This window comes from Marmota flaviventris, chromosome 17 (genome assembly GCF_047511675.1).
Source record: "Marmota flaviventris isolate mMarFla1 chromosome 17, mMarFla1.hap1, whole genome shotgun sequence".
Classification (NCBI taxonomy): Eukaryota; Metazoa; Chordata; class Mammalia; order Rodentia; family Sciuridae; genus Marmota; species Marmota flaviventris.
This window is the reverse complement of record NC_092514.1, coordinates 17,625,740-17,650,156: the sequence shown is the minus strand read 5'-3', so window position 1 is coordinate 17,650,156 and position 24,417 is coordinate 17,625,740. Positions and strand designations below refer to the sequence as shown.

The 24,417-nt window shown below is 38.7% G+C and overlaps 2 protein-coding genes across 6 annotated transcripts in view; both read right to left on the bottom strand.

The window, feature by feature from the left end:
- Positions 1–24,014, bottom strand: part of Fbxw10b (F-box and WD repeat domain containing 10B) — a 41,685-nt gene extending 17,671 nt beyond the window's left edge. For 4 of the 5 annotated variants that reach the window (XM_027956007.2, XM_027956006.2, XM_027956008.2 and 1 more), the window contains exons 1-8: positions 23,432–24,014; positions 21,362–21,538; positions 19,386–19,586; positions 19,159–19,286; positions 17,583–17,705; positions 14,180–14,289; positions 11,742–11,942; positions 3,139–3,260 (exon numbers count right to left, since the gene is read on the bottom strand). In XM_027956007.2, coding sequence (XP_027811808.2) covers positions 3,139–3,260; positions 11,742–11,942; positions 14,180–14,289; positions 17,583–17,705; positions 19,159–19,286; positions 19,386–19,586; positions 21,362–21,538; positions 23,432–23,930 — 1,561 coding nt within the window. In that variant the 5' untranslated portion in view covers positions 23,931–24,014. Of the gene's footprint in view, positions 1–3,138; positions 3,261–11,741; positions 11,943–14,179; positions 14,290–17,582; positions 17,706–19,158; positions 19,587–21,361; positions 21,539–23,431 lie in introns of all 5 variants that reach the window. The other variant, XM_071602929.1, reaches the window with a different exon arrangement.
- LOC114108395 (occludin) lies at positions 465–2,572 on the bottom strand. The gene has a single exon (XM_027956010.2). It carries the CDS (start codon positions 2,531–2,533, stop codon positions 959–961), a length of 1,575 nt encoding a protein of 524 aa, XP_027811811.2. The 5' UTR covers positions 2,534–2,572; the 3' UTR covers positions 465–958.
- Positions 24,015–24,417: the final 403 nt, after the last annotated feature.

Here is a 24,417-nt window from a genome sequence, read left to right as displayed (position 1 = left end):
TATATTACAAAAAGAGAACACCAGGTTTAATACCTTATGAAATATGTACAGAAGTTGAACATTCCTGTATGATATAATTCAAGTCATAATTCAATTATGAATGTAATGGGACATTCTGATATAGTGAAAAAGGTCTAGTTGATTACCAAAAAATGCATGTAAACCATAAAAGATAAAAACTACTTAAAAACACAAAATTCTAACCACTAGGTTTAAGCTTTCATTTTTAAAAAGTATATATATATATATATATATATATATATATATAAACACACACACACACATATATATTTACAATCTTTAAATTTCATACATTTGTTAATTTTACATGATCTTAATTAACAGGTGACAAAAAGCAACAAATAAACCCTTTTAATCATTTTTATAACAGAAAAAAATCAATAGGGAGGTTGGCAGAATGTAGTATACACAGTAGCTAAAATTCCAAAGGCAGGGACTTTATTATTAATGGAGTCATAAAATAGACAAAACCAAAAGCTTATGCTAGTACACAAGCAGTCTCACTTCAGAGACTTCATTGCAGGGACCCAGTTTTCTTATTTAAAAAGAAATGATTATAAATAATAATTATCTAAAGCATTGTTGGGAAGATTAGATGCTTTCTTGGGTGTGAAAATTCACAGCACAGTTCATACCAGGACCTTCCTTTAAGGTTTAAAAACCTCAAACAGCATTATTTTGTTCTTAATACGAGAACCAGTGTTTAAACTATAAAATCCTTAATAGGAGTGTTCAGCCCAGTTGATTAACAAAAGTTATTTATAAATGCTTCAATACTGATGATATGAAACTGATGATATTAAAGCTACCAAAACTTTGTAATGAACACCGAGTTTGGCTTCCTAGATAAGAGTCCAAAGTCATTTGCCTTCTGAGAACATTTCAGAGATATCAGATAGATATTCCTTAATTTCTCCAGCACTGTGGCATCTGCCTTCTAAGTTTTCCATCTATCATAGTCTCCAACCATCTTCTTGATGTGTGACAATTTACTCTTCAACTGTTTGCAGTAATTTCTCTTTCTTTTGTAATCTGCAGATCCCTTAACTTGCTTCAGTCTATTGTATTCATCAGCAGCAGCCATGTACTCTTCACTTTCTTCTCTATAGTCATCCAATTCTTTATCTAGATGAGAGAGTTCTCTATTGACCTCGTCAAGTTCTGCTTGTAAGCTCTTGTATTCCTGCAGGCCAGTGTCAAAATTTCGATTGTAGAGTTGTCTTTGTTGATCTGAAGTGATGGGTGGATATTCCCTGATCCAGTCCTCCTCCAGCTCATCACAGGATTCTCCACCCGTCGTGTAGTCTGTCTCATAGTGATCTTGCTCTATTCTCTTGGGCTTTCCTGCTCTTCCCTTAGTGGGAGCCCTTTTTGAAGGTGTCTCTAAGTTACCACTGCTGCTGTATCGAGGCTGTCTGAAGTCATCCATGGGTGAAGTGAGGGGAAGCTCCTGAGCTACTTCAGGCACCGGTGGTGTTGACTTATAGGAAGACTCTGGATATGACCGCTTGCCATTCACTTTGTCATTGGAAGAGTACACCATGGAACTATCGACTCTCTCCACGTAGTCAGATGGGGGTGGAGGTATGTCTTGTGTGCCTGCAGACACGTTTTTAACCCATTCTTCCACATTGGGTGGCTGTTCCTCATAAATGTGTTCTTTGTCCCACAAAATATTGGACTTGTCATACCGGTCCATCTTTCTTCGAGTTTTCACAGCAAAGAAAATTATTAAAGCAAAAGCCACAATAATCATGAATCCTAGCACAATGGCAATAGCCTCCTGGGGATCCACCACACAGTAGTGATACAAATACTGATCCACATAGATTCCAGTAACTGCAGGTGTATAGAACTGGTTGCAGAGGGCATATATTTGTGAACTATATAAAGATCCAGAAGCCTGGGCAGTTGGGTTGACTCCCATTATATAGACAATTGTGGCAATAAACACCAGGATACCTAGGATAGCACTCACTATTATCACAGTCAAGTAATATCCTCTTGTTCTGGATATTTCAGATCTTATAACACTGGTAACAAATATTGCCAATGAGGCAATGAAACAAAAGGCAGCCATGGCCAACAGGAAGCCCTTTGCCGCTCTTGGATCCGTATAGCCTCCTCCATAGCCATAACCGTAGCCATAACCATAGCCATAGCTGCCTCCATAGCCACCAAAGCTACTTCCTCCATAAGGGTAGCCAAAACCACCTCCTAGTAAGCCAGTTCCATAGCCTCTGTCCCAGGCAAGTGTGGAGGCAACACAGGCAAATATAGCAATACACATCACAATAATGAGCATAGACAGAATACGAATCACTCCTGGAGGAGATGTCCATTTGTAGAAGTGAAGAATTTCATCTTCTGGGTAAAAAGAATACGCAGGCTGAGAGAGCATTGGCCGAACATGCATTTCTCCACCATATATGTCATTGCTTGGTGCATAATGATTCGGTTTGAATTCATCAGGTCTATAAGGAGGTGGACTTTCAAAAGGCCTGGATGACATGGCTGATGTCACTGGTCACCTGCTTTAGGATGAGCAATTCCCTGTAGCTCCCAAGATCAGCCAATCTGGCGGGAACACCTGACTCCAAGTGGGCAGCCAGCAGGCAGCCAGAGACCGAGCGGGGGACTCAGCCTTCCTCCTCCTTCCCCTCACCCCAGAACCAGACAATCTTGGGTTCAAATCCCCCATCTACCACTTTGCATCTTTGATTTGAGGCATGTTATTTTTCTCTCTCAGTTTTTGATTGCTCATCTTTATCTACCTCATGGGGTTCTTGTGAGGAGTAAATAAGATAATATGTCTAAAGCATCTATCACAGAGCCTGTCCCACAATTGGTACTCAATAAATGACAGCTGTTATCATTCATCTGTTACTATGTCCTCCATTATATAGCTACATATTCACTTCCATTAGAAACTGATGACCCTTTTGAGGAAATAAAAAGCCATATCTAAAGAACCATCTCATATTCATTTTTTTTATCACCAGACCTAGCAGATGGATGGATGAATAAAAGAATAAATGGCTACCTATAGAAATTAACAAACCCAGCACACAGATCTGGGGAAACGCCTTTGGAGAATGTAAGGCAATTCTTTCTCACCTTTCACTTGACAGTCTCTGGCTCCAGATACAAGTTTGTTCTTATACAAATCCATGCAAGTTACTGTTCCCTGGTGGCCATAGAAGATCCGTAAGCAAACCCCAGTTTTCAGATCCCAGTATCTGCAGGAAACAGGCCAAAATAATGACTGGGATTTTCTGAGGGCCCAAGGGATCAATCACACTGTATAGTGTTTCTTTATATCAGTGGGTAGTTGGAAAGCAGCAGAGTTTAATGGTTAAGCTTAAGATTCAGACACCAGGACTTGAATCCCAGTTAAAGCACTATTTGGCGTAATTTTGGGAAAGTTACTTAATTTCTATGCAAGATCATTTTCTCATAGATACAGTGGTAATGGTAACAACAGTAGTTACTTTGTAGGATTTTTGGAAATAATTAATGCACTAATAGAGTGAGCATCAACTGGAAATGAGTTCTACCCTCAGAGGACATTTGGAAGTATCTGGAGAGATTTTTGGTGGTTACAAAAGAGATTTTTGGTGGGGAAGGAGGAAATAGAGTCCAAGGATACTACTGAACACCCCCAATGCACAGGGGAGCCCCCACAATGAAGAATTTTTCATCTCCAAGTGTCAATAGCACAGAAGTTTAGAAGCACTGCACCAATGCAGCTAACATTAGGACAGTGACCCACACATAGAAAATGCTTGATAAATGGTAGTTGGATTTAGTTGGGAGGGTCTCTGGAATGACCACCATGAATAGGATTCACAGTACTGATGCAATGGTAGACCTGATCTTAAAACAAAAGCAACAAAATAATTTACCATGTCACTTAGTTCAAAATATTTTATGCACATCTAAAGCCTATCTAAGATATATATGGGAACACATATATGAGTCATGCTATTTTTCAATGAGGAAACTTGCCTGAAGACTCTTCTCTGTCATTGAAAAATTCTTTCACTTTAGCCAAGCTGCTCTTGTGACAGGACAAAGTTATAATATTAAGATAACTGACTCTGGAGCCAGCTGCCTAAGGTTCAATTCCAGGTCCATTACTTACTATTTGTGTGATCTTTGGTAAGTTTTAGAACCACTCTGTGCCTCAGTCTCTTCCTCCATAAATTTGGAATAAAAACATTTCTTATTTCCCAAGGTTATTTTAGGCTCAGCACTTAGTGAATGATTAATAAGTGTTTCTTGGGACATGAAAAGTTTTTTTCCTTCTAATATTCTCCAAAGTCCCACAGCCTTACCAATACCTTCCCCAGAGCCTGCTATGCATCCTTTCAGAGCCTGCTATGCAGCCACAGTGAATTCACAGGAATATGAAAGAAAGCATGTTCTAAATTTGTTTCTAGTAGCATGGCAGTCCTTGTGCCCAGGTTGGTTTATGTAATGTATGGAAGAAAAGACATGATAGACATTTTTAGAAAATGGGAATAGAAGGAACTTCCTCAACTTAATGCAACTTTAAACCAAAGTCACAACAGTATGCACTATTCTTAATGAAGAAACTGCACTGCTGAGTCTTTTTGAGAAGAGAAACAAGGTGACAGTGGCCACTCTCATGTGCTGTTGCTTGCCATAGCACTGGAAATCCCAGGCAAAATTATAAAAAAAGGGAATATAATATATTGTCATTATTGGCACCTAATAAGATCACCTACAAAATAAAACCAAATCAATATTAATGCATTAATGCATACTTTTAGCACTAATAAGAGAGGTGAGCAAGATTGCCAAACACAGTATCAACCTGCATAGATCAATAGTATTTCTCTATTCCAGCAATAACCAATTAGAAAATACAAATTAAGATAGCATTCATAATAGCAATAGAATTATATATAGACATTTAATAAGAATATGCAAGATTTTTATAAAGAAAACTATAAAGTTCAAAGAAAGAGCCAAGAAGATGATGTCAATGAATGCATTTCAAAAATTAATCTATAAATTCAATGCAACACCAATCAAAACTCTTTTTAGGTTTTTTTAAATTGATAAACTTATTCCAAAAACTCATATGTATACCACAACTGTTAACATGGAAAAGAGTGGAACTTTCCTCACCATGATCTATTCACCAAATGCAGTGCTAAAAATAAAATATATATAAAAAATTTAAAACAGGGTAATTTTGATGCCATAATAGAAAAACAGCAACACGAATTCAGAGACATTTCCATGCATGTATGGAAAATGACCATGTGATAAATTGGGGTCCACAAATCAACAGAGGGCGGGGGGCAGAATAATTTGTCATCTTAGTAATTGCTGTGGGAGGAAAACTGTTCACTTTATCTAAAAATTTTTTTAAAAGTAATAGAAGCCCTATCTAACAAGCATACAAAGTAAAACTCCAGATAGATCAACTGACTATAAAAGATCAGACCATAAAGTCAATAACAGAAAATATTGGAAAATATCTCTGTGACCTCAAAATAGAAAGAACTACAAACATGAGAGGAAAAAATCCTGATAAACTGATGAAATTTATTACAACAATATTAAGAATTTTTGTTCAACAAAAGGGAACTATAAACATGGTTGATAAATTAAAGAATTGGAGATCATATTTGAAATTTTAAAACTGACAAGAGACCATCTAATTGGTTGTTTTAGGCTGTTCTCTGAGTTCTGTATATACATTTTATCTACTTGCTTTTCTAGTAATGGACACTAGATTGGATTGGCTCTAAATAATGCTGTATTGAACATCTTCATTTATGTCCCTTTGATGATGTAAGATGATTTTTAGGAATATGCACAAAAAATGAACTTGCTTAGATACAGGATAGGCAGCACCTAATTTGATTAAGAAGTACCTATTGAAGTCTGGAAAGATCTAGAAAAAAATACAACAGCAAATCAATAAGAAAATTGGAGCAGCTTTAAAGGAAAAGTAGGCCAAAGAACATAATCAGGCAATTTACAAAAGAAGAAGTCACCAAAGGTAAACTTATTAGTAATCAGAGTAATGCACATGGAAATGATTTTACACATATTCATCTGGCAAAAGTTTGAAAGCTGGATGATGTCCTGTGTTGGTAGGGAAATAGGGATGCTGGAGCCCTACTGGTAAAAGCATAGATCTGTACAGTGTTTCCAGACTTCAATATGGTACTTCTTAATCAAATTAGGTGCTGCCTAACCTGTATCTAAGCAAGTTCATTTTTTGTGTGTGTGCATATTCCTAAAAATCATCTTATATCATCAAAGAGACATACATGAAGATGTTCAATGCAGCATTGCCACAGTCTGGCTGGGCACAATCAGGAGCCACTTGTCAAAAGAAACTAACTTTATTTTTAGAACCACACACCAAACAAAACAGCTCCTCAGGAAAAATCCTCAGAGCCTCAACTGCCACCACCGGCTTTTTTCAAGCCTCTCTCCCCCCCCCCCCAAGCTTCTTCTCCACCTCCCACAAACCTCCTGCTCTTGAGGCCGATTGGCTGGGTCACGTGGGCAGAGCCAAAAAGTCCCCCAATGAGCAGCTCCGTGGTCTGAAAGGGCAGGGAAACAGTCCAATGAGCATCACCGCAGAGGAGCCAATCAGCTAGATGTTGCTGGGGCCGAGGAGCCAATCAGCTAGATGTTGCTGGGGCCGCTGTGAGCCAATCATCAGCCGGCAGCTGGATTGCTGGCAGCTGGAAGTTTGCTGGGGCCCCTTTGGCTGTGGCTCTCAACATCTCCCCCTCTCTGTTTAAACAACAAGCATGTGGCTTAGGGACCGTGCCTGTTAGGCAGTCCAATTCAACATATGGTCCTTACCCGTCATCGGATGAACTGACCTCTAGGCGTCAGCCTCCTGTCTTAGGTTGGTACCACTGCAATTGGATCATACCCGTCACTGACTACCGGTCCAGCATACAGCTATACTTGTGGATAGGCCTTTGCACCAGTGGGGGGGTGAGGTTCTTTGCCTCACCTCTGTTGGCCCCCAAATTTTAGATCATCACTAGTAGAGGAGGATGCAAAATGCCATGACATTAAGCCAATTGAGGGCTCCTTTGAAAAATTGTACCACCGGTGACATCATCAGCAAAAATACCCCAACACTACCACAAGTCGCTGCACCAACAGATAGTTCAAAATGCATACAGGTGAGCTCACAATGTGTCCAGGCAAGTTCTGCAAGCAGTTCAGTGATGGCTATTGTAGAAGGTGTAGATTGGTTTTATCTTTGACTTCACCAGCACTGGGATGAAGATAGGAATTCTGGCAATAATGGCTAAAGAAAAAATTATGTAACATTACAGAAGGCACTAAAAGAAAACAATTTTCTTAACAATTTACATTGTCTTCACCGGCACTGGGATGAAGATAGGAATTCTGGCAATAATGGCTAAAGAAAAAATTATGTAACATTACAGAAGGCACTAAAAGAAAACAATTTTCTTAACAATTTACATTATCTTTAAGAGAATTATTAAATATAATGAAAAGGAAAGGTGAAAGTAAACAAACAGATCTGTTAACCTTCTTTTTTGTTTACATATTAAAACAATCCTCAACAGTTGTTTACCCAATATAAATTAAACCATATAAATCACGTGAAAAAAAAATATTTGGATCCATTTTATCATGAGCGCTCATCATATATGATATATGGACATTCAAACATATAACACAAAACACAAGTGTGCACACATAACATAATACATACAACACATAACATTATAGTAAAGGCCTTATAACTTTTTACAGGTGAAATCTCCATTGCAATGTTTAAAAACTCTATTAAGCTTGGTCGAATCCATTAACAACTTGAACATGACGCCAGCAGATTGGGCTAATATGTGTAAAGCTGTGCTAAATGGAGGACAATACCTGTTATGGAAGGTTGCCAATGAGGAATTTTGCAAGGAGACGGCTAGGCGAAATGCAGCAGCTGGTTATCCTCAGAGAAATCTAGATATGTTGTTAGGAAAGGGACCTTTTGAGGATCAGCAGCAACAAATTGCATATGATCCTGGCGTATACGCACAAATTGCTGCAGATGCAATTAAGGCATGGAAGACTTTACAAGGACATGGAGGTTTACAAGGTCAATTATCTAAGGTAATACAAGGAGCTAATGAACCTTATGCTGAATTTGTAGATAGGCTTATTCAAACAGCTACCAGAGTTTTTGGGAATACAGAACAAGCAATGCCATTACTAAAACACCTGGCTTATGAGCAAGCGAATCGTTGGTGCAGAGATATCATTAGACCATGGAAACATGAAGATTTAAACACATATATTAAATTATGTAGAGACATTAATGAACAAGAGCAAGTCGTGGCAGCTGCAGTAAAACAGGCTTTAGATGCCAGAGACATTAATGAACAAGGGCAAATTGTGGCAGCTGGATTGCTGGCAGCTGGAAGTTTGCTGGGGCCCCTTCGGCTGTGGCTCTCAACACAGCATTATTTATTTATTTATAAAGTTAGTTAGTTTTTTGGTGGACACAATATCTTTATTTTATGTGGTGCTGAGGTTCGAACCCAGTGCCTCATGAATGCTAGAGGAGCACTCTACCACTGAGCCACAACCCCAGCCTGCAGCATTATTTAGAGCCAATCCAATCTAGTGTCCATTACTAGAGAAGCAAGTAGGTAAAGTGTATATACAGAACTTGGAGAACAGCCTAAAACAACCAACTAGATGGTAACATGGGTGAATCTTTTGAAATATAGGGTGGGGGTTCAAACCTTAGGAACATAGATGCAAATTATTGATACATGTACAGAATTTATCAATACACATTTTGAAAGAACACACCTAAATAAAAAGAAGAAAAATTAGGTGGTAGTCCAGTGGATAATAGAAGTAAAGAATAAAGGTAAAATAGCATAAATAAATAGTGTTAGCCATTAACACATACTACCAGACAAAAATTAAGAATTTCTGTTCATCAAAAGATGCCATAGAAAAATGAGAAGATAAGTCTTAACATGGAAGAAGAAATTTCCAATACAAATATAAAGAAGAGATTCGTATCCAGAAATTACACAAAATTCTTATGAAAATGTTGCTCCCTTCAAAAAAGAAGTAACTCTTATAAAAAGGAATCTCATAAAAGCATAAATGTCTCCCAAAACATATTGTTATGGTTAATTTTACATGTCAACTTGCAGAGAAGGTGCTTTGGAATGAGAGTAATATTTACATTGAACTTTGAGTGAAGCAGATGGCCCTCTAAAATGTAGACAGTCCTCATTCAATCAGCTGAAGGCCATGTACAGAACAAAAACGTGGATCTCCCCTAGCAGGATGGAGTTTTACAGAACATTGCCTTCAGCCTTTATCTGCACCTTAAGTTCTGCAGAGCTCAGCCTTCCAGGCCAGACTACAGATTTTGAATTTGCCCACCTCCATAACCACACAAACCAATACCTTACAATAAATCTTCATTTATGTACACATCCTATTGGTCTTGTTTCTCAGGAGAACCCTGATGTACATATGGGGAAAAAAATGTTCAATCTCACTAGAATAACCAAGGTTAGAATCAAAACCCTGAGGAGGTTTTATTTAATACCCATCAGATTGGAAGAAATGTCAAAGACTGATTGACAAAAAATCTTGGTGAGCTGGGTGCATGCCTGTAATCCCAGAGGCTCAGGAAGCTAAGGAAGGAGTATCGCAGATTCAAAGCCCAGCCTCAGCAAAAGCGAGATGCTAAGCAACTCAGTGAGACCCTGTCTTTAAATAAAATACAAAATAGGGCTGGGGATGTGGCTCAGTGGTCAAGTGCCCCTGAGTTCAATCCCCAGTACCCATTCCCAACAAAAAGTACTGGTTAGTGTTTATAAGGAGGGACATTCTCATACCCTGTGGATGGAGGTATAAATTAATCCAACTATTTTGGAAAACAAAAATTCCCCTACTGAGAAGATATCTTTAAAAAAAAATCATGCATGTGAGTACCAGGTAATTCCAAGACCATCTATGGCAGTATTCTTAGAAAGAATTAAAAACTAGAAATAATACAAATGTCCATCAACAGAATAGTGTGAGTTACAATATATTCATCCAATAAGATATTATATCTCTGTGAAAATAATGACTGCTACCTACATCATATGGATCAATCTCAAAACAAAGTTCAGTGTAAGATTCAAGTACTGGGGCTGGGGTTGTGGCTCAGCGGTAGAGTGCTCGCCTAGCGGGTGGGAGGCCCGGGTTCGATCCTAAGCACATAAAAAATAAATAAATAAAGATATTAAAAATATTTTAAAAAGATTCAAGTACTGATGAATTTTTAAAACATGATTCCATTTATGTTAAGTTCAAAAATAGGCAAAAATAATTAATATACTGGAGATATATAAACAAGAAGCAGAAACTATAAATAAACACAAGGGAATAGTCAATACAAAATTTAGGGTAACATTAACCCTAATTGGAAAGAGGATAAAAGCAATAAGAGAAAGGCACCCATGGGTGATGGAGGAGAGGTAATGCTCGGTCTGAGAAATGGGTAAAAGAGTGTTTATTATTCTGCTTAAAATATATGAATACATACGTGAATACATACCTTTAATGTTTTTATCATAGTTATATATAATGTTGGGGTTCATTTTGACATAATCATATATGCATAGAATATAATTTGCTCTACTTCAGTCCCTAGTACTTCCCCTTTTCCTCCCCTCCTCTCTCCCCCTGTTCCCCTTCCTCTACTCTACTGGTCTTCCTTCTGTTTATTTAAAGATTATTTTAAATTAGTGCATGAAAAAAACAAAAACAAAGTACAGGTATAAAGACATGAATTGGTGTGAACATACACTATATACAAAGATATGAAAAATTGTGCTATATATGTGTAATAAGAATTGTAATGCATTCTGCTGTTGTATATTTAAAAAAATAAAATCAGTTAAAAAAGACTACAAAGTAATAATAATAACCAATGAATAGGAATGGGTAGATGTATAAATTAAATAATAATGAGGGCTGGGATCGTGGCTCAGTGGTAGAGCGCTCGCCTTGCATGAGCAGGACCCAGGTTCGATCCTCAGCACTATATAAAAAAATAAATAAATAAAGGCATTGTGTTGTGTCCATCTACACCTAAAAAATAAATATTTAAATAATAATAATAATAATAATAATAATAATGATGATGATGATAGAATGTTGATAATTGTTGAAGGTTGGTTGTGGGCACATGGATATTATTGTACTATTCTGTTTATTTTTATATTTTTTAATTTTAAATAATAAAAAGCTTTTAAACCATGATTGAAAAAATAGAAAAAAAGAAATTAGTGCATAGATGTATATATTTTTAAATACCATTTTCTCCTATACTTCGTACTCACAAAAACTATCATTCATTGAAGGCAGCTACTAAAAGAAGTACAGATTTTATCTTTATTTAAGAATGCTAAAAAAAGAGAGAGACTTTTTCTGATTCACAGTCACCCACTGGGAATACAACTGATAAGTTTATGAATCTATCCCATTTAAGTAAATTCTTGACTTTTACCTTGTCAAAAAAAAAATCCATTGTAGGTTTTCTAAAAATTAGTATCATTGAGAATGACTTTTCAATAAATACAAAAAGTCTGTACACTTCTTCCACTTCTGACTCTAGACCCTCGGTCTGTTGGCAATCATTACCTCTTTGGACCACTCACCTGATGCTTAGGTCGTAACTCCCGCTTAGGAGAAAGTGTTCCCCCTCACACAGGAAGAGAGTCCGGATACTCCCCACATGGCCTTGGAATTCAATAGGTATCACCTTGATTTTTAAGATGTTAAGAAGTATGATCTTCCTATTAGATGACACAGCTATCAACTCTCCCCCAGAATAATGGATCACTCTGTTCTGGTCCCACCTGAATTTTGGGATGGGGATGGGGAAATGGATTATACATGAAAGAAAAGTTAGCATCCTTCCTGGATCTTACTTAGCACTGACTTTTGTATACTGTGGTTGTATAATGGAAAATCTAGGACCTCCCTTGCTGAGAAGGGAGACAGCAGAAGGCAAGACCTAGTATTAACAGACCCTGATGATTCCAACCTCATACCATGAAAAAAAAAATCCGTTTCAGGTAGATTTAAAGCCTAAAGACATAAGTCCAAAATTATAAAAAAAAATTTAAAATTATTCTGCTAATGTATGCTAAATCCCCAAGAAAGAGAATAGAATATGTGGCATTCCCCAAACTTATTGGACCATGGAAATCTTTCTTCATGGAAAATCTTAGAGGAAGTCCTATGTTCATCTGTATTTCTTCTATTTCTTTCCTTTCTTTTTCCTTTTCTTCTTCCCTTCTTTCTTCCTTTTCCTTAACTAATATCTAAGGAACATTTATTAGGTCCAAATTTCTGTGCTAGTAGGTACCATGGGAAATAAAAAAATGAATAAGATACAAACCTTGCTCACCAAAAGCTTAGAGTTCAATAAATCCAGGTAAGTTGAATTAATTTTCCAATAATAGAATTATTATGAAGTAACTAAAATATTTTCAGGATAACCAAATAATTTATTATCCAAACTGAGACTTTCTTGTTGTGAAAGAGGATGCTATTAGTCAGTATACTAGGAACACAATAAAATGGAATTGTCTCAATAATATACTCACTCTAAATATGAGGAGCAATTCTTTAGATTTTTGTCTTCATTCCATTTGTCATATTCAGAGTTTAACCAGTCATCATCTAAAGAGTAATTATCACCATACTTACCCATAAAAATTCAACCCTGGAGCAGGAAGAATAGATAGTATTATGGTTTAGATCTAGACTGTCTCCTAAAACCTCATGCATTGAAGGTTTGATCCACAATGTAGCAATATTTAGAGTGGAGCTTTTGAGAAGTGATTAGGTCATGTTCTGGCTGCATCAGTGGATTAATCCATTGAGGGATTAATGTTTGATGGCATTATTTGGAGATGATGGAAACTGTAGGTGATGGGGCCTCACTAGAGGAAAGATATTACTGGAGACCCACCCTAGAAGAATAGACCCTTTCCTTGCACTCTCTCTCTTTTACGCTCTGCTTCTCAGCTGCTATAAGGTGAATAGCTTTCTTCTAACATGCCCTTCCACCATTATGTTCAGGCCCAAAACAATGGAGCCCAGCTGAGTATGGATTGAAACCACTGAAAGTGTGAACCTAAATAAGTCTTTCCCCCTCTAAGTTGTTTTTCTTAGGTATTTTGTCCCAGCAATGGAAACCTAACTAACACAGCTAGCTCAGTGGTAGAGTTCTTGCCTAGAATGTGCAAGATCCCAGGTTCAGTCCCTAGCACTGGAAAAAGCAATAACAAAAACCTTCAATTCTGTCTTCCCCATACTGATTGGTCTATTTTTGAGATGCATTTTGTTAATAAAATTCATGGCCAACATTAAAGTAGAGGTGGCACAACCAAATGATGTCACATTATGCAATACTTATAAATACAACTGTCACATTTAATGTGGAAAGATATCCACCGTGTTTTGCTGGATTGGATTACAAAAACATATAGCATAATCCTATTGTTTTTCAAAATATGTCCTATGCAGGGGCTAGGGTTGTGGCTCAGTGGTAGAGCACTTGCCATGCATGCGTGAGGCCATGGGTTCCATCTTCATCACCACATACAAATAAATAAGTAAATAAATAAAAATTAAAGATATTTTAAAAATTATGCCTTATGCATATGAAAAGAAAATGCTAGAGAATAGACATCAATATTAATGGCAGTTATCTCTATGTGACAAAATTTTAGATGTTTTCTTTTCTCTACACTTTTTCTGGAATTTGGAGGATTTTCCCCCAATAAGCACATATTCTTTCTTTAATTAAAACAATAAAGATATTCTAAAAAAATATTTTATGCACATAACATGTGAAAAATGTTGGTGGTCAGCATACCCAAAATTTATTCAGAGAAAATGCTCTCTCCCTACTACCAAGAATGGTGCAAAATTAAGCACATATTGTTCAAAGAAGATCTCATGCTAGTTCAGGGGCAGGGGTGAGAAGATCTTTCTAAGCTGACAGGGGTCAGGAGAATTCTAAGATGTCAATGTAGTTAATCAAAGTGTCCCAGAAAACCTTGATTCTGACTCCAGTACTTACGTGTCAGAGAGAATGCGGATATTGTAGGTCCCACAGAAAACATTTCTCTCCTCCATCTGGACCTGTTGAGTTTCCTGGTTCTGGTATGCAGTCCACAGATTGTAGTCACTCTAACAAGGGAATATGTGAAGTCAAAATGTGGCATCAACTTTATCCAGGGCTCCTGATACTCCTCCAGTCTCCCCTGGCAATGGTGCAAAGACCCATGGATTCTTTCTTCTAAGAGTGTGGCTTCTGCTTCATGGTGAAAGGGGAAAGCCCATGAGTTGGCACCAAAATAATCCATGAGTTATATAGAACATGCTCAGTTAAGGGTCCTAATTGATCTTTCCCCTCTGTATTTTCTATATGTTCTGATTCTAGGAGCTTTTAAGGATGAATTCCAAATAATGCTGAGAATGCAGCTTTTCTGCAAATGAGCTCACAAAGGCTCATTATATATATATATATATATATATATATATATATATATAAAATTAAGCTACACTCTTTGTACATTTCTGTTTCTGAATTTTCATACATCTTCAACTTTCATTGTTCTGAGAGCTGCCTAATGAGGTAGATCACTTGCTCACAAAATATTCTCATCACCTTAACAGATAATATATCTGGGACTCAGGGAGGGGAAATAAATTTTATAAAGTCTCAACAGAAATGTTTTCCTGTGTTTCTCAACATATTTTTTCTTCCTTTTCTCCTTCCTTCCTTCCTTACCTCTTTTCCTTTCTTCCTCTTCCCTCTCTCCTTCCCTCCCTCACTCATGACACACTTCCTGAGCAGCTATGGCATGCCATGCATGATAAATTCTGATATAGATGATTGAACAACACTCCTAGTTCCTCTTCTTCTCAACCATACTTAACCCTTAAAGAGCAGGAAACAACACTGGCAAGAAAAAATAAAAGACAGCAAGTTTATCATGAAAGCAAAAAAGAAGACCACAAAATCACACTTGCATCTAACAGCCTTGGGGACATCTTTGGATCTCCTTCCAAACCTTCTCCTTCTCCTTCATGCCTTTGGACTCTTCCTCAGATGCCCTCTTTCTCTGCCCAATCTCCTCCTTAATCTTTAATCAAGTAGTGACACTCACCTACAAATCTCTGCTCAGAATGTGCCAGCCTTCCTCCCCTCCAGCCCAAGCAACATTCCATATCCCCACTTGAATTAAACAAGGCTTCCCTGGTTTCTCCCAACAAAGATGGAAATTCCTAGGCCCTCCATTATCTCCTCGGTTTTGGGAGCCCTGGAAGGCACATGGTGGAATCATTGGGAAGGAGAAAACACAGCTCTACCCCTCACCAGCTAGGAGACCTCAGCAAGTTTTCTAACATCATAGTCTTAATTTCTACATCCATAAACTAGGAGGGATTATACCTACTTGATCCACAGTGAAAAATCAAATAAATGATGTATATAAAGCCATCAGCACCTTGTCTAACATACTCCTCGCCTTTAGTAGAGAGTGCCTATGGTGAGAAGCATTCACCTCCATTTGTCCCTGGGCAATGGTGCAAGGACCCATGGATTCTCTCTTCTAAGAGTATGGCTCCTGCCTCATGGGGGCAGAGCCTGTAACTGCTTCATCCTGTTATTTTATATGTTCTCTCTAGTCTTCATACTTTCTTCCTTGTTTCTATTTCCCCTCCTTTTTTAAGACATTTCTGAAATGCCAAACCTTGCCTTGAATATCCTTTTTGTTGGTCAGTTACAAATTCCATCAACTAAAGTAAAGAATAAGGGCATTTGTTTCATTAGACTTAGAAAAGAAATAAACTTGGGAAGGTCAGGGTTGAGTTCAACTTGTGCCTCTTTCATGCAAATGTCTGGGAGACCTTGACTTCTCTGAGCCTCACTTTCTTTATCTATAAAATGGGTGAAGGAGATTCTGTTGAGAGTCATCCATGGGCTGTGTGTGGACTGTGCTGCACATTGTAGCCTAGTGAGGGGATAGGTCTGGCATTGGGAACTTCCCATGGCACCCCAACAGGGATAGACCACCTGATGCAGGTGAACTTCCCCCTCAGTTCTGCCAAAGATCCCACATAGCATCTGAGATGGGTGTGACCTGCCATGATGCCAATAAACCTGCTGACTGCAAAACATCTACCCTTGAAGCCTTATCCCTGCCTCTGATCCACCCCCTTAAATAACCACCAGAGCCATCTTTCCCTTGTCTAGTTCCAGCTCTTGCGCGGACTGATGTATCAGGGGCTCTGCTTTTGTAAATATATTTCTGCCTCTTTGTGTTTTGTTCTTCACTAATTATTTAGACTTTAAGTTTTAAGGTGGCGTACACCCTCCTCAGCAGGAAGAAGAACCCCCCCCCCCCAACAAGACATTGGCCACTGGCCACTGCTCCCATTAAGATTCACAAATGTATTTTCTTTGGCCCATGAAATGCCTTTCACTGCTTGCCATTAATTAAGAAAAGCAAAAAATTTCACATAATCATTCAGATTTCCTCTTGAAAACTCATATGTCCTGGCAGGCAGGGGGCAGAGTTATCATAGTAATAATTAGCTGAAGCTGAGCAGTGACTGGCCCCTTTCAGTAGGGAGTGAGCTCTCTAGTTCATCACAGTTTCAATGTCCTTTACTCTCCCCACTGTCTGCTCCCTGATCTATGTGACCTACCTGTCGCTACACAGAAGCTAAGTGATCTCTCTGGGTGCTTCTATTGCTTAAATTCTTAGTTATGCCACATAAGGAAGCTAAAGTCAGACCACCCTTCATCTAATATCCCTTCTGGGCCAACTAAATAGTAGGAACTTCATCAGAGAGGTGGGGGAAGGAGTCTAGTGTTCTTAGGAGTAACTACCATGCCTGCAGACTCAAAGCTGCAAGAGTCTTTCCTTTACTCTACTTTATCACTGCCTAAGAATAGATGGGGTGATCTTATCTAGAATCTCTCCTTCCATCCAAGAAACGAAAAGAACCCAGATGTGAGAGTTGAGAAGGCGGACCTTTTGGATCAACCCTGGTCCTCCTCTCAAGTCTTTTCTCATTCCTGAGCAGCAGATTCAAGTAGCCTCAAGATGGATGGGCTGAGAGAGTTGAAGGAAACCCCAGCTCAAAGCTGAATTCACTCCTGGTCTCTGAGCTCTCCACTAGATGATCTAGTGCCATGAACACAGGTCCTGGCCACAGGATATGAGCCAAAAAGAATCCCGAGAGGACAACCCAATCAATCTATTCATTAAACAGATGGGGAATCAAGATCTATGGAGGGGAAGTGACTTGCAACTTGGTAGCAACACAGAACAACTCTGGTCTCCCTTAGGGAATAGTGCCTCCTACCATCACTATCCTTTCTTGAGGACTGAGTCTCTATGTCAGCCTTCAATGGCCAATAGGAGCATTGGACACTCATGGAACTTGCCCCAGGCGCCATTAAAACTCACCTTTGTTCTCAGTTTCCACTTGGGTTTTTTGGTACGCATGCGCTTCCCATCATCTCCTATTTTAGGAACTGGGATAGAAAGCTTGTTGGCATAATTGGGATCTATTCCTTTTGTGTAGGATCCCTGGAGAGGGGAAAAAAAAAAAAAAAACAGAAAATGGCTGCTCTTGGATAGCTGCACTCTCATTTATTGCAGCAATATTCACAATAGCCAGGTATAAAAATGTCCTATTCATGGTGAATGGCTAAAGAAAATGTGGTATATACAACCGAATACCATCCTGTCATTAAAAAAAAGGAAGGAAATCCTGTCATTTGCAACAATGTGGATGGCAGTGAGGACATTATGCTAAGTGAAATAAGCCATGCACAGAAAGATAAATACTATGTGAATGGGCCTCATGTGCGGAACCTAAAAAAGCTGACTTCATACAAGTGGAGAGTAGAATAATGGTCAGCAGAGGTTGAGGTATTTCAGGTGGAGTGGAGATGGAGAGATGTTCATCAAAGGATTCATAATTATAGTTAGATAAGAGAATTAAATTCAAGGGGTCTATTGTGTAGCAGGTGACTGTAGATAATAATGATATATATTGCATTCTAGAAAAATGCAAAGAGAGTAAATGTTAAGTGCTCTCGCACCACAAAATTGAGAACTATGTGAGGTGATGCATTTGTTAATTAGCTATGTTTATGAAATTTTTTATAAAACAAGAAATGACAACTCTTCATTCCTTCTCTTCAGGAGAACAGAAAAGACTAGTTTTAGGTAAAATCTGAAGATGGGTAAACTCTGGCCAGGGAAGGAAGGTCCAAGTCTGGCCAGTTATGCCAATGTTGTGCATGGACCAATGGAGGAGGAGGATGAATACCAAATGCCTGGAGGAAAACCAGCAAGAGATGGTCATCAGTTTCCAGATGATGACCTGCCTTACCATGCCTGTGTCTTCTCATCCTTTGTCACCTACCTCTGCTGGGGGGAAAAAAATTCAAGACCACCAAGATATCAGGCAAGAAACTGAGTAGTAAAAATGCCAGAGATAATGACTGTCAGGTAGAAAATTTCATATGGACCTAAATATATTCTTGGTGACCTTGTAAACTTCTCTATAGCATGAGTTTGGTTCAGAAGCGTATTCATGGCTTTCTTATTGTGTAAGCTCCAATATGAGTCCTTGGGTGGGGGGTTGAAAATTCCCTGCTTTGTGAGATTATGTTTTGCTTCATGTTTTGCAGCTCTGGGGATGGATCCCAGGACTTTATTCATACTAGGCAAGTGCTCTACCACTGAGATACATCCCAAGCCCTGGCAGTTTTGGAAAGGCTTGGCCTCTCTGTTACAGACAAATTTTTATACATATTGTCCCTGCTATGTACACTGACAATAGAAGGGTAAATGGTGACCAATAGGGAGTCCAGACAACAAGAAAGTGGCTACTAATACCTAACAAGCAGCTAATGTGAAGCAGGAGGCCAGCTGAGGGCCTGCCAGGGAAATGAAAAGGCTCATAGTTAGGTAAACCTCAACATGGAAATGAAGCTGGTCTCCAGAGATGCCCCTCCCAGACTGGAAATACCTGCAAGAGGGCAATTTGGTTCTGAATGAAGGTTTGTGTGTTCAACTCCATCTTCACCTGATGAGCCATCGCAGCCCAGTGCTGGCTTACAGAGGCACACTTGTTCAGAGTGTTTCTATCGAGCATTCCTAGGGGAGAGGTAAAAAACAGAAAGATGGGCCCAGAAACCCCAGGATTGGGCCAGAATGGGAGGTCTCTGAGGACTCCCCTCATCCACCCCAGCATACTTAGAATGTACTTGGAGAGATGGAGAGGGAGGTGACGGATAAAGTCCCGGTATCTGCTGTAGCCACAAGACAGGTCTCTGACATCATCCAGGTTTATCAGCAGATTGCAGGAATTGTCTTCTGATCTCGATGTGATTGTTTTTCCAGAAAACATTCTGTTCATCTCGGAAATACACTGCAGTGTATTCTTCCATTGTCCCTCTAGAGTGAAGCCAGAGAAGGGTGCATGGTTGAGTTGTCTCTACAGTAACTCTAGCCTCAGAACAAATCCTCACCAAAAGCTTCCCTCCCAAAAATAAAGCTTATGCAAGTGAGCTCATGCAACATATTCTTCTTATCTCTTCTGCCACATGAAAATAGTACTTCCTGACCCAAACATGCAATTCCTTTACTGCCTTCTCAGTGACAGGAGATGTCTAAAGTAGCAAAGCCTGAAATGACATCGTGTCTGGAATTTCTTTGAAAATATCCCAACAAGAAAAAAATTAAGCAATTTTTAAGGGGTAGAGATGGATAAAATAAGATTAGTAGGGTTTGAGATGTAGCTCAGGGTAGATGCTTGCCTAGCAAGTATGAGACCCTGAGTAAACTATTGACAATTGTTAAAGCTGAATAATGGTTATATGGATGATTTATTAGACTGTTCTATCTACTTAAAGAAAACATATATATTACTTTTAGTTGGACACAATATCTTTATTTTATTTATTTTTATGTGATGCTGAGGATTGAACCCAAGGCCTCACACATGCTAGGTGGGCACTCTACCATTGAGCCACAACCCCAGTCCTGTTCTATCTACTTTTAAAGTTTGGAATTTTCCATGTAAAAGGTGTTTTAGAATTTATGCTTTGTGTTTCTCATGATTATTTTATGTACTAGTCATATGCCACACATTATTGACTGGTGTTTCAGTCAATAATGGACCATGTGTATGATGGTGGTTACACCATATAGCCTATGTCTACTATGTCTACTATGGTGTATAGTAGGCTATACAACATCTTGGTTTGTGTAAGTACACTTTATGTTGTTCACACAATGGTGAAATCAACTAACAACATGTTTCTCAAAATGCATCTCTGAAGTTAAGATGATTCATGAGTGTACATGTCTTATTTCAAAAACAAACTTAGGAGGGCCTTTGAGATCAGGGACCAAATTCCTCACTGCTTTAGTTTCTTCCTCAAGACTAAATCCAAAGCTTAAAAAAAAATTAGCCACAGGTGAGTTGGATCTTAGAGGTACCCATGCACCATGCCAAAGCTCAGAGCTGGATGGTGGGTTATGACCTGGGACAGAAGGAGATATCATAAGAAGCTCTGTAAAGTTTCCTTTTTGATCTTTACTTCCAGATGTCTCTCATAAGCATCATGGTGGAAGGGCAAAAGCATGAGCTTTGGGGTCATACTGACTAATTTTTATCCTTCATCCCTTACCAGGTTACCAGCTGTGAGGAGTAAATGAGAAAAAAAAAAACCATCAATGAGCCCAACATACTGGAGATGATGAGTGAATGTTAGTTCCCAAAATCTGTTACAATCAGAGGTCACTGCCCTCCCAGCCCCTCCAACTCCACTAAGACTCCCCAATCATATATTCAGAGACTCTTCAATTTACATAGGGTTACATCCTCCACAAATAAAAACATCCCTAAGTTAAAAATACCATAACTTGGGCTGGCATTGTGTCCCAGTGGTAGAGCTCTTGCCTCGCATGCGTGAGACCCTGGGTTCGATCCTCAGCACCACATAAAAAAAAAAAAAATACCATAACTCAAAAATGCACTTGATCCACTCTAACCCATTGTTAAGTTGAAGAAAAAACACAACAAGTCGAGTCATCACAAATAAAGATACTTCTGACTTAAGGTGAGATTATATCCCAAAAAACCCATTGTAAATTTTAAAAAGTGATGAGTTGAAAGTGCTAAGCCAGTAGTTGTACACTGGCTTTCTTGCTAAAAGCTGACTTACCAGTATGTGATGCTTCTCTCTCCAGCTTTTCAGGCACTGTTTTATTTCCTGGGGCTTTAGACAACGGGAAAGATGTGGGCTTGAGTTTAGCTGCCCAGAAGATATGTGAAGTCTTAGACTTGGGGTCGTAGCCTTTCTCAGGGAAAAAACTCACATGGGCAGAGTCTTGACTAAGTGCTGAAGAACAAAACACCAAGACAAAGATGCTCTTCAAGCAGGTATACAGAACATGAGACAGAGGTCAATGGTTTTATTTTTCCTTATTTCTTTTACGAGTAGTCTGTATCTGTAGACTGTTTCTGCATGTTTTTCATTCTTGGATTCAACCAATCACAGATATAAAATATTGAGGAAAAATAATGAATCTGTACTAAACATGTACAAACATTTTTTTTCTTGTCATTATTCACTAAGCCATATAGGATAATAACTTTTTTGCATAGCATTTGCATGTATTAGGTATTATATAAGCAATCCAGAGATCTCTAGTACTCTAGAGGAGTTAAAGTATCTGAGAGGTTCTATGCAAATACTGCACCATTTTATGAACATGAATAACTGTCTTAAATCAAATTAGAAAACTTAACTCTTTAAGAGAGAATATGTCCTAGGAAGAAGAGGGTCACCACAATTTATAACTGAACTTATTAGCTCTAACATAAAGAGCTGATTCCTAGAGTGCATGGTGGAGCTTTTGAAATACACCACATGAGTATGTTCCACCATGGGAGATGTTCAGGAGAAGACACAGATATCAATTCACTTGCTGAGTGACCTAAGCTCAGTTGCTCAGATTCCCCAGACTGTGGCTTGCTTATCTATAAAATTAAGGAATGGGACTGTGTGATCACCAATCTAACTCATGGTTTTGACACGCCAGTCTTCTATCATTTTTCACCCCAATTATCATTCTTTTATATCCCTGACATAGATGAAAACAAGTGAAATACTTAGGGATCAAATTGTACCCTAGGACCCTGAACCATGTACAACCAGAGGAATGAGAAGTTGTGCTTCATCTGTGTACTATACGTCAAAATGCATTCTACTGTAAAATAAATAAATAAATGAAATTTTTAAAAAAAATCGTGCCCTAGGTTATTTAACTTTAAGATTCCTTTGGATTTCATTAGCCTGCAAACATGATCACAACTCAAGCCTCCTTGACAATAGGAATTACCCATCTTCAAGAGCTCAAATTCCAAAACCCCTCCAAGAAACTCACCCTTCCCACTCTTTTCCTACCCCAACCCCCCTTCCCTTCCCCTTGCTGGAAATTCCAACTCTTAGTCCCCTCCTAATCTTGAGTCCCTTGCCTCTCTTATGGTTCCTTTTGCCTTCCTAAACCAGCTGGATACCCTACAGACTAGTGGCATTAGCAATAGCTGAAAACTTATTAAAAATACAGCATATTGACTACCTCAGACCTAATGAGTAAAAAGTTCTACTGCAAGAGGACAACAATCTGTTTTAACAAGTGTAACTGGAGACTCTGATGGAAATACAGTTTGAGAACTACTGCCCTAGAATCATTTGGATGTTTAGCTACCTCCAACCTTGAATAAACTCCACTTCAAGATTTGATTCTATGATAAAAAAAAAAAAATAGGGCAGAATGAATGTTTTTAAAGTCCTAAGCTCTAACCTCTTGGCTTGGTTTCTGAGCAGGGCTATTGAAGAACAAACCAGTTTTGCAACTTCCCCATTACATCCCTCCCAAGCCCAGTCTAATAATCCCTAATGCAGGAATGAAATGATACCAGCACTGAGTGGTCAGAGGCAGGGACCAGCCATTTCTGAACCTAAGTCATGCAGAAACCCATTTCAAATCCTCACAGTTTCAAGTCCTAAACTTCCTCCTGCATTGGCCATTTTTTTTTTTTAGTTTTCTAGAAGGAAGTCACATTCAGTGATTTCTCCTTGGGCAAACAAGATCAAATGTCAGGACAAGGTTCAAAGAAGACTTTCCTGCATTACACAGTATTCGTCTGCCTAAGCTTGTCTGCACCTGCTGCTCCTTGTAGTCTTGCTTTCTGGTCTCCCAGGGCCCTCTTCTCCCTACCTGTTTACCTGAGATATTGTTCCACTCTCTCAGAAACAGGACTCTGATCACATCGGCAGCCATGAGCAGTAACTTGGTGTCACACATCTGCAGCAGCAAAAGAGTGTAATTTGCCTTCGTCTGGTGGGTGCTATTGCCAAACCAGTACAAGATCTCACTCAACTTTTCTTCCGCAGTTTTATCCAACATTTGGTTCAAGGAGGATTTCGCTTTCCCCTCCATCCTGAGATTGATCCGGGACCTGTTATAGATGAAATCTTTTCCCTGGGTAGTCTGAAGGATATTTTGGAAGTAGTTTAACAAGTACAAGCTGTTTAACTGTTCCAGAATGCTAACTAGAAACCTCCTCTGCGACATGCTGCTGATCCTTCGGAACCACTCTTTGGTAGAAAAGATCTTCCAGGCTAAGATACATGTTTCACACTTCTGGCACAAAGGGACCGAATCGTTTCCCTTCTCACAACGAAAATAGGGGGCATTCTTGAGCCTTGGTTCCAGGTTTGCCATGATCCTGAGATAACCAGATCATTTTATCCTTGCCAGTTAGAAACTCTGTACCAAACACCGGAGGAACAGAGAAAGTGGACAAAAGCCCCTACTGAGCCTTTTCTGTTATAAACATCTCCCGGAGAAAAAGTAAACCATAGTGACCAATGGAAAGTTTATCTGTCCCAGAAACTGCCAGTAGAAGTCTGGCTTTTTGTACTGACCTCCTTGGAAACATGGCTTTACCGTAAATCTCCTAAACCTGGCACTGCTTTTGTGGAGGCAGTTGCTGTATATTCTGAAAGAGCTGGTCATCTCATTTCTAGAATGAGAATACTGCAAAAATTTAAATAATATGTGCCTTTTAAAGAGGAAAAAAATACCATGTAGCTTGGTGTTGCACTTCAATTGTTGTTATTAATGACTTTTAAATCTTCATAAATATTTAATTAGATATAAGCTTCTTATGTTTATAGCTATTCAGTTATAAGGTGGCTATCTCAATGAT

Bases quoted from the DNA above. Each gene is read 5' to 3' on its own strand.
- LOC114108395 (XM_027956010.2), bottom strand. From the start codon at position 2,533: ATGTCATCCAGGCCTTTTGAAAGTCCACCTCCTTATAGACCTGATGAA.